General features: G+C 46.1%; 1 protein-coding gene across 4 annotated transcripts; it reads right to left on the bottom strand.

The window, feature by feature from the left end:
* Positions 1-245: 245 nt before the first annotated feature.
* On the bottom strand, positions 246-8,717 carry si:dkey-8e10.3 (serine/threonine-protein kinase SBK1). 4 transcript variants are annotated; one of them, XM_047016925.1, is made up of 4 exons: positions 8,637-8,717; positions 5,968-6,180; positions 1,387-1,589; positions 246-1,175 (listed from the first exon to the last, which is right to left on the bottom strand). In XM_047016925.1, the coding sequence occupies exons 2-4, from the start codon at positions 6,128-6,130 to the stop codon at positions 495-497; spliced, it is 1,047 nt and encodes a 348-aa protein (XP_046872881.1). In that variant the 5' UTR covers positions 6,131-6,180; positions 8,637-8,717; the 3' UTR covers positions 246-494. The 4 variants fall into 4 exon arrangements, with proteins under 4 accessions (XP_046872881.1, XP_046872880.1, XP_046872882.1 ...); XM_047016924.1 differs by lacking the exon at positions 8,637-8,717 and adding an exon at positions 8,400-8,503; XM_047016926.1 differs by lacking the exon at positions 8,637-8,717 and adding an exon at positions 8,319-8,393.
* Between the last annotated feature and the right edge of the window lie 1,548 nt (positions 8,718-10,265).

Here is a 10,265-nt window from a genome sequence, read left to right as displayed (position 1 = left end):
CAACTATTTAGTAATCTGTACATTTTCTTTGCATTTGACTGCAGATCAAGATCTCACAGGTTTAGTGCACAATGCCTGAATTATGAACTCCGCAGATCACACACACACACACACACCCCCCCCCCGCACGACTACACGGAGTGTGATCCCTGATCCCTGATCCCTGATCTCTGATCCCTGATCCCTGATCTCTGATCCCTGATCTCTGATCCCTGATCTCTGATCTCTGATCTCTGATCTCTGATCTCTGATCTCTGATCTCTGATCCCTGATCCCTGATCCCTGATCTCTGATCTCTGATCCCTGATCCCTGTTGATCCGTGTTACACTGCTGTCTGGGTAAAACGCTGGTGTGAAATTGTTCACTTTAGCCGTCCATGTGGTGGGGGAGTGGAGGAGAGGGGGGAGAGATACATGGGGGGGGGGGGGGGAGAAGGGTGAAGTGGGGTGGTTTCTCCTCAAACCCCACCTTCTCCAGGTGGGCGGGGCTTCTCCTACCCGCTCTGAACATTAGCCCCGCCCCCTCCGCTATCCGTCTGCCCGTTAACGAACGCCTCCTTGATCCAGTCCTTCTCCACGTACAACTTCACTTCCTGTACATCGCACCTCTGCCCCGCCTCCAGCGCCATCAGGCGGCCGAACATCTCCATGGCAACCGGCGTGAACCTCCGCCAGAGGGGCGGGACTTCCTCTCCTCCCTCCTCCTCTTCCTGTTTCCCCTCTCCTCTTGCCTCCTCTTCCTGTTTCTTGGTGGCTCGCGACGCCGCCCTCGTCCTCCACCAGTCAGCGTACTCCTGGTAGAAGTCGTCTCCGGGAGAGCAGCGCTCCCAGGGGAAGTACCCGGTGAGGATGCAAAACAGCACCACGCCCAGGGCCCAGGTGTCCAGGCTGGGCTCCACGCTGAGGGGCTGGGCCTGGCCGTCCCCCTCCCCTGGAGCCAGGGCACACAGCTCCGGGGACATGTAGGGCAGCGTCCCGGTGATGGAGCGGATCAGGGTGCCTGTCTTCTGCGCCAGGCCAAAGTCGGCCAGCTTGACCCGGCAGCAGAGCTGATCCAGCAGGAGAATGTTCTCAGGCTTGATGTCTCGGTGCACCAGGCCACAGGCATGGATGAACTCCAGAGCGCTGGAGATCTGGAGGACACAGCGCTTCACTGACGCTTCTGGGATGCCCACCTGGGGAGGGGCAGGGGAGGAGAGGGGAGAGGGGGAGGGGTGGGGAATGAGAGGGGAAAGGAGAGGGGGAGGGGGAAGGGGAGAGGGGGGAGGCAGAGAAAGGAGGAAAAAAAGGATCAGAGAATAAAAGGAGAGACGCAAAAGACTAAAAGAGAGAAACCACATAAACAACAAAAGCCACAGTTCATACGGATCCTCAAACCTCCCTCACTTTTGGTTGGATGACAGCGAACAGGTCCCGTCCAATGACGAGCTCCTGGGCGAAGCCGTAATGATCGTGCGACTGGAAGGCGATGCCAAACAGCCCCACGATGCAGGGGTGACAGGAGAGGTGCAGGGAGATGCAGTACTCCCTCAGGAAGGCCAGCAGGCGGGTGGAGGCCTTGGGCATCACCTTCAGTGCCATGGGAGTCCCTGCAACACAGGACACCTGGTCACAGAGATTCGCTTGAGTCCGGATGATTCAAACTGAACTGGGCTTCAATAAGACTCGATTTTATCCGATTCAAATCAATTTATTTTTGATCTAATCGATCTGAAAGTGATTCAGGGATGTTGGTTTGATCATACATGTGTGGGACATGTCCCACGTTTTGAAAAGGGTAAATCTGTCCATCAATGTTTCAGTTCAAGTGAACCCTGTTCAAGTTTCAAGTGTCTAAACCTAGAAAAAAATCTGCTAAATGCAGGGCTCTCAAGTTTTATCAAAAGTTTGGTGTGAGATTCCCATAGCTGTCAATGTTTGGGTAAATTTTCAGTCCGACTAGGGTGCTGGTGATATTTTCTGATTGGCATTTAACCCTGTGTAACTGGAGACATGTATCATCTCACTATGCCTGTGTAACTCGAGACATGTATCATCTCACTATGCCCTGTCTAACTGGAGACATGTATCATCTCACTATGCCCTGTGTAACTGGAGACATGTATCATCTCACTATGCCCTGTGTAACTGGAGACATGTATCATCTCACTATGCCCTGTGTAACTGGAGACATGTATCATCTCACTATGCCCTGTGTAACTGGAGACATGTATCATCTCACTATGCCCTGTGTAACTGGAGACATGTATCATCTCACTATGCCCTGTGTAACTGGAGACATGTATCATCTCACTATGCCCTGTGTAACTGGAGACATGTATCATCTCACTATGCCCTGTGTAACTGGAGACATGTATCATCTCACTATGCCCTGTGTAACTGGAGACATGTATCATCTCACTATGCCTGTGTAACTGGAGACATGTATCATCTCACTATGCCCTGTGTAACTGGAGACATGTATCATCTCACTATGCCCTGTGTAACTCGAGACATGTATCATCTCACTATGCCCTGTATAACTGGAGACATGTATCATCTCACTATGCCCTGTGTAACTGGAGACATGTATCATCTCACTATGCCCTGTGTAACTCGAGACATGTATCATCTCACTATGCCTGTGTAACTGGAGACATGTATCATCTCACTATGCCTGTGTAACTGGAGACATGTATCATCTCACTATGCCCTGTGTAACTGGAGACATGTATCATCTCACTATGCCCTGTGTAACTGGAGACATGTATCATCTCACTATGCCCTGTGTAACTGGAGACATGTATCATCTCACTATGCCCTGTGTAACTGGAGACATGTATCATCTCACTATGCCCTGTGTAACTGGAGACATGTATCATCTCACTATGCCTGTGTAACTGGAGACATGTATCATCTCACTATGCCCTGTGTAACTGGAGACATGTATCATCTCACTATGCCCTGTGTAACTGGAGACATGTATCATCTCACTATGCCCTGTGTAACTGGAGACATGTATCATCTCACTATGCCCTGTGTAACTGGAGACATGTATCATCTCACTATGCCCTGTGTAACTGGAGACATGTATCATCTCACTATGCCCTGTGTAACTGGAGACATGTATCATCTCACTATGCCCTGTGTAACTGGAGACATGTATCATCTCACTATGCCCTGTGTAACTGGAGACATGTATCATCTCACTATGCCCTGTGTAACTGGAGACATGTATCATCTCACTATGCCCTGTGTAACTGGAGACATGTATCATCTCACTATGCCCTGTGTAACTGGAGACATGTATCATCTCACTATGCCCTGTGTAACTGGAGACATGTATCATCTCACTATGCCCTGTGTAACTGGAGACATGTATCATCTCACTATGCCTGTGTAACTGGAGACATGTATCATCTCACTATGCCCTGTGTAACTGGAGACATGTATCATCTCACTATGCCCTGTGTAACTGGAGACATGTATCATCTCACTATGCCTGTGTAACTGGAGACATGTATCATCTCACTATGCCCTGTGTAACTGGAGACATGTATCATCTCACTATGCCCTGTGTAACTGGAGACATGTATCATCTCACTATGCCCTGTGTAACTGGAGACATGTATCATCTCACTATGCCCTGTGTAACTGGAGACATGTATCATCTCACTATGCCCTGTGTAACTGGAGACATGTATCATCTCACTATGCCCTGTGTAACTGGAGACATGTATCATCTCACTATGCCCTGTGTAACTGGAGACATGTATCATCTCACTATGCCCTGTGTAACTGGAGACATGTATCATCTCACTATGCCCTGTGTAACTGGAGACATGTATCATCTCACTATGCCCTGTGTAACTGGAGACATGTATCATCTCACTATGCCCTGTGTAACTGGAGACATGTATCATCTCACTATGCCCTGTGTAACTGGAGACATGTATCATCTCACTATGCCCTGTGTAACTGGAGACATGTATCATCTCACTATGCCTGTGTAACTGGAGACATGTATCATCTCACTATGCCCTGTGTAACTGGAGACATGTATCATCTCACTATGCCCTGTGTAACTGGAGACATGTATCATCTCACTATGCCCTGTGTAACTGGAGACATGTATCATCTCACTATGCCCTGTGTAACTGGAGACATGTATCATCTCACTATGCCTGTGTAACTGGAGACATGTATCATCTCACTATGCCCTGTGTAACTGGAGACATGTATCATCTCACTATGCCCTGTGTAACTGGAGACATGTATCATCTCACTATGCCCTGTGTAACTGGAGACATGTATCATCTCACTATGCCCTGTGTAACTGGAGACATGTATCATCTCACTATGCCCTGTGTAACTGGAGACATGTATCATCTCACTATGCCCTGTGTAACTGGAGACATGTATCATCTCACTATGCCCTGTGTAACTGGAGACATGTATCATCTCACTATGCCCTGTGTAACTGGAGACATGTATCATCTCACTATGCCTGTGTAACTGGAGACATGTATCATCTCACTATGCCCTGTGTAACTGGAGACATGTATCATCTCACTATGCCCTGTGTAACTGGAGACATGTATCATCTCACTATGCCCTGTGTAACTGGAGACATGTATCATCTCACTATGCCCTGTGTAACTGGAGACATGTATCATCTCACTATGCCCTGTGTAACTGGAGACATGTATCATCTCACTATGCCTGTGCCTCGACCATTAACTGTACATAGGGGGACAAGTCATGCCTTACTTCTCAGCTTGAGTGATAGCGGAATTGCGTGAGAAATGGCTGAAATGCGTGAGTCTCACGGCGAATGCGTGAGACTTGAGAGCCTAAACGTAAAAGAAATAATCTAAAGCTATGACAAACAAATGAAACCTGTGCGAAGAACGAAAAAACAAATGCGTGACTAATACTAGCAGCGCGGGGCGCTCGTTACTGAGGGAAACCTGAGACGGAAACGTAGCCTACAACCTGTATTCACAGATCCTGTTCCAGATATCGGGTCGCACTGCTAGAAACGGCCCACAAAACGGTCAGAGTTCTCGGTAACTCTCTTAACAGACCTTTCAAAGCGTCACTGAGAAAAACACTCAAAGGTTAGTCAAAAACTGTCTAAAGTTTTGTTAAATCTCTCAGAGCTCTCTTTAAAACATGTCTTGCTTTAAAGTCAGGGTTCTCAAGTCTCACGCATCCTCCGCGAGACTCACGCCTTTCAACCGTTTCTCACGCTGAGACATAAGGCATAACTTGTCCCGCCACGGACGAGGCGCAGGCGCACTGAGATGATACAGTCGTGACAAATGTTGTGTTTTGCAAGTTTGCTGGTTCAGTATTTTAGGAAAATGTTTTCACATCTTTCTATTGACTACTGGAATACAATAAGGCACATTTAATTTATTTCTAAGCTTTTTTGGGGCAAACTTTTTCAATATCTGCAAATAGTCCCCTCTTTTACAGTAGTCAATCTGCTCTTAAAATAGTTCCCAATACTTTAGGCCACGGCTGTAGATGTCTCGAGTTATACAGAGGGAAAAGACAATCAGAAAACATCACCAATAAACAAAGCTACAAACAGGTTTCCTTAAACCTGCCGACGTCTTGACCACTGAGCCACACCCAAACCCCCTAATCATGTTTAAAGACATATTTAGCTCGTTTTCATGCTGTTCTGGACAGTTTTAAGTTAAATGTGATGGGAAAAGACAGAACCAGATTGGGACCCAGGCCACTGCAGTAGGGCCTAACTGGTACGCACTTATCCAGGGAGCTACCAGATCACCCCTCCTATCCCCAACCACAACAAAACCACAACACAACCACTACAACAACGAAAAACTGGATCATTTGAAGGATTTCTGTATTTCTACACGGTACGCACTCACCCCACGAGGCAAGACCTCTTCAAACCACAACAACAGAACCTGGATCATTCCTCAGAGTTTGGTATTTCCCAGAATGCCTCACCTCTGCAGCGATGCGTGACCAGCAGCACCTTCCCATACTTCCCCCGGCCGATCTCCTTGACGACGTTGAAGTGCTCGTTGATCTCCAGCTGGCTCAGGCTCTGTGCCGTCAGCTCCACCAGCTCGTCGATCAGGCTGCCATCTGCCAGACCCAGCTCAATCATGATGCTTCTCCTCACAAACCTGGCAACTGCACTCAGGTCTCCTTACAGACCTGGAAACCACAGAACAACAACAACATATTACCGTTTTTTTTACAATCACTATGACAATTTTTTCAATACAGTTTTCCTAAACTCTTGACACAGTAAGCACAACATCCGTCTGTGTAGGCTATACAATTAACACATTTCTTTAGTTGCTTTGACACAAAATGCATAGAGTAAACACAAATTTAAAATGCCTGAACTTATTTTACACTCAAGCTCAACCAAGACCAAATCCAGTGATTTTTACTGCCCAATATACAAATGCTTTCACACTTTGTCAGAACAGATAAAATCATTTTCTAAACCTCACTTATTGGCTAAAGTCAAAGTGAACAGCTGTTCATATTATAAATTGAAACACAAATATATCCCCTGTATGTTATTCTATTGCTACGGAGAAACAGCTGGTTGAAGTTATGCAAATACGTAAATCACAGCTGATTCCCAACTAGGAACTCAGGTGTTGAGGTTCTTTCAATCGCATGACCATATGGTACATACAGTAAAGAGAAGAAAGTAAGAATAATGCCGCACGAGGGAGAGGAAGACAAGTGCCAGGACAAGGGAGAGGAAGACAAGTACCAGGACAAGGGAGAGGAAGACAAGTACCAGGACAAGGGAGAGGAAGACAAGTACCAGGACAAGAGAGAGGAAGACAAGTACCAGGACAAGAGAGAGGAAGACAAGTACCAGGACAAGGGAGAGGAGTGGGACAAGGGAGAGGGAGAGGAGTTCAAATGTGTGGTGGCGTTCAGAGAAGGGCCAGAGCTAGGGTAACTGATGAAATACTGTAAATGGCAGCTATATTGCATATTTCTGTTATCTTGCAGTGATGTCCTGTTGCAATTGAAGCCTTTACTGCCGCAATTCTCTGTCTTCTGTTTTCATAAACCGTACCTTCTATGAAGCTACTCTGAGATGAGTCATTCATTTTTGTTCTGAATTTCTGCAGCAAAAGAAACAAAATGCCTTTACTAAATCCAACAAAACAAAAATGTAAAGAGGCTTCAAAAGAAACTGCAGTGCAAAAACACAATCTATGATCAAAATACTGTGAAACCTGATAAATATAGAATAATGCAGTTTCTGTAATTACATCTGATGTTAATGTTTTTATGACATTGTGCTATGATTGACTAAATGCTCCTGTTGAAAGAGAACATGTGTTTTGGTAGACACAGTGTATTGTGTTAGTGTATATTATGAATTTGTGTTGGAGTTTAGTTTACAATGTGTGATTTTGAGCATAAAATTAACCGTTTTGCCAATTGTGTGTTGTAGGTGTGTTGGTGCGTTAAGAGTTTAGGAAAAGTATTACACGTATTGAAAAAATTGTCATAGCGATTGTAAGGAACTATGATCAGTCTTGGACCTTACATTTAGTTCGTACTGTAACTACTCTAGAAATGCAGTCAAGGACACAATTTCATGTTTTTGTAATGAATTCGATAAATATTTAATAGCTTTCATGATTGGAACTGTTTGGAATGTGAGTGTCAGTTTAATACATGAACGAATCTTTCACACTGATGCTGGTTTGTCATGGTCGTTCGTTAGGTGTAAAGTAGTTCCAAAATAAACACTTTTTTGTGTATTGTGGATATATAAAAATAATACCATATAAATGTATTTTAATTCAAACAAAACTGTGCAAAACAACAAACTCAAAGTTATTATCTGTGCAGTTCTGTTTGTATTTGCAATATTGTTGGTTTTCATTACGGCACCATCTTTACTTCGTAACTTTAACTTTAATTAACTTAATACTGTTGATTAAATGAATTAATGAAATATCCTAAATATTAAAGTCTAATTGAAAAACTATGGGAATATATATTCCCATATAGTTATGATAGTGACTGTCAGTTTCAAATGCAATTTGTAAACAAAATACCAATTTCAATGTAAACAAATCTATTTTAGTAGTTGAGAATATGTTACCATTAGTATTTTCTCAAATTATCATTGTAGTATTAGTATTGGGAATATGTTTGCAACATTGCAAAAAACATTAATGTTAAAACTTGAAACATAAACACTTTTTCTACAACAATGTTTTGCCTCAACACACATCTAGCATGTAAATATTAACATGAAGTTATATGAATAACTGAATTCACTGAATGAATGACTAATTTCTTTCCATGTTAGTGTTGCTCATCCTCCAGCCTGATGGAGGACTTAGATATCCCCTCAACCACACAGCTCACAGTTCCAGTCTTACCTTCACTGTGGTCGATGACAAAGTTCTGAATGAACACTGTAGAGCCCACGCAGCAACACACACACACACCGCCTGCCTGCGTGTGGCGTGAGGGAGCGTGTGTGTATGTGTGTGTGTGTGTGGAGGTGCAGAGAGCTCTGAGGTGTGAGTGTGTGTGTGTGTCTGGAGGTGCAGAGAGCTCTGAGGTGTGTGTGTGTGTGTGTGGAGGTGGAGAGCTCTCCTCTGTCCTTCCCTCACCTCAGCTGCAGCTGTGCAGTGGATCAGAGGACTGGAGAGAGGGGCTAGTGCTGCCTGCCTGCCTGCCTGCCTGCCTGCCTGCCTGCCTGCCTGCCTGCCTGCCTGCCTTTCTGCCTGTCTGCCTGTCTGCCTGTCTGCCTGTCTGCCTGTCTGTGTCTGTCTGCCTGTCTGCCTGCCTGCCTGCCTGCCTGCCTGCCTGCCTGCCTGCCTGTCTGCCTGTCTGTCTGTCTGTCTGTCTGTCTGTCTGCCTGTCTGCTTGCCTGTCTGCCTGCCTGCCTGCCTGCCTGCCTGCCTGTCTGTCTGCTTGCTTGCCTGCCTGTCTGTCTGCCTGCTTGCCTGCCTGTCTGCTTGCCTGCCTGCCTGCCTGCCTGCCTGCCTGCCTGCCTGTCTGTCTGTCTGTCTGTCTGTCTGTCTGTCTGCCTGCGTGTCTGCTTGCCTGCCTGCCTGTCTGTCTGTCTGCCTGCGTGTCTGCTTGCCTGCCTGTCTGTCTGTCTGTCTGTCTGCCTGTCACATAAACACACACCACACATATATACACACACACAATCATACACACATACACTCACACACATTCATACACACACACATGCTCCCAGGGGAACCAGAGGAGCATGTGCTTATGGGCATGTTCTTTCCACTGCCTGTGGAATCACACACACACACACACACATCACACATCACAGCCCTTCAGACTCAAATGTACTGTTCACACATGTTTTCATGTTACATGTGTTTTTCTATAGGCTGTCCCCGCATCAGAACCTCCACCCAAAGTTAGACGTTGACCGTGTTATTCAGCTACACACACCATAGCTTTGGGAGAATACAAATGTTTGATGTGAAAACAAATGAAAGTGAAGCAGAAACCATGTCATCTGCAGTTAGGGTTAGGGTTAGGGTTAGGGTTAGGGTTAGGGTTAGGGTTAGGGTTAGGGTTAGGGTTAGGATTAGGATTAGGATTAGAATTAGGATTAGGATTAGGATTAGGGTTAAGGTTAGGGTTATCTGCTTTTTAACCGAGTCGACGCCAGCACACTGAGAATGTGTTGATGAGACGGAACTCAAGCGCGCGGGCGGATCGCCCGGGGAGATAGTCACGAGTCACATCGCGGTTCCTCTCTCAGGGTTCAGAAACCCCGATCACCACACAGGCGAGTTAGCGTTACTCTGGAAAGAACGTACACACGCACACACACGCAGAGGACACACACACACAAAGTTTAGGAGAGACCTTTAGATCTAGGATCATAGATCATAGACACCAAGAATAAACAGCGGGGTGGTTGTGTTTCTCGTTGTGTTTATTAATCAGACGCTTTTACCCAGAGTGACACACAGCATGTGAAGCTGCTGGTCCAACAGATCCTCAACCCTCCAGAGTAACCAGGGGGTCAGGCCGCTGAGAGAGCCCAGCACGGAGGCCCCTCGCTGGGCCACGCTGCCACTCTGGGGCCCTGGGGCCGCGTCTGAGAGCAGGCGGGCGGGGGGAGTGACAAAGTGCAGAGGTGTGTGTAGATGTGTCTTAGTATGTGTGTGTGTGTGTGTTCCTATATGTGTCAAAGTGTGTGTGTGTGTGTGTTCCTATATGTGTCAAAGTGTGTGTGTGTGCAGGAACTGAGCCTGTTGGGA

This window comes from Hypomesus transpacificus, unplaced genomic scaffold (assembly GCF_021917145.1).
Source record: "Hypomesus transpacificus isolate Combined female unplaced genomic scaffold, fHypTra1 scaffold_433, whole genome shotgun sequence".
In the NCBI taxonomy this organism is placed as follows: domain Eukaryota; kingdom Metazoa; phylum Chordata; class Actinopteri; order Osmeriformes; family Osmeridae; genus Hypomesus; species Hypomesus transpacificus.
Note: the sequence above shows the minus strand (reverse complement) of the source record. Positions and strands in the feature narration are given on the sequence as shown.

Bases quoted from the DNA above. Each gene is read 5' to 3' on its own strand.
- si:dkey-8e10.3 (XM_047016925.1), bottom strand. From the start codon at position 6,130: ATGATTGAGCTGGGTCTGGCAGATGGCAGCCTGATCGACGAGCTGGTG. The intron at 1,590-5,967 runs GTGAGGCATTCT...CCTGTGTTGCAG, and splicing joins GGTCACGCATCGCTGCAGAG to GGACTCCCATGGCACTGAAG. The intron at 1,176-1,386 runs GTGAGGGAGGTT...GCCCCTCCCCAG, and splicing joins TCGCTGTCATCCAACCAAAA to GTGGGCATCCCAGAAGCGTC.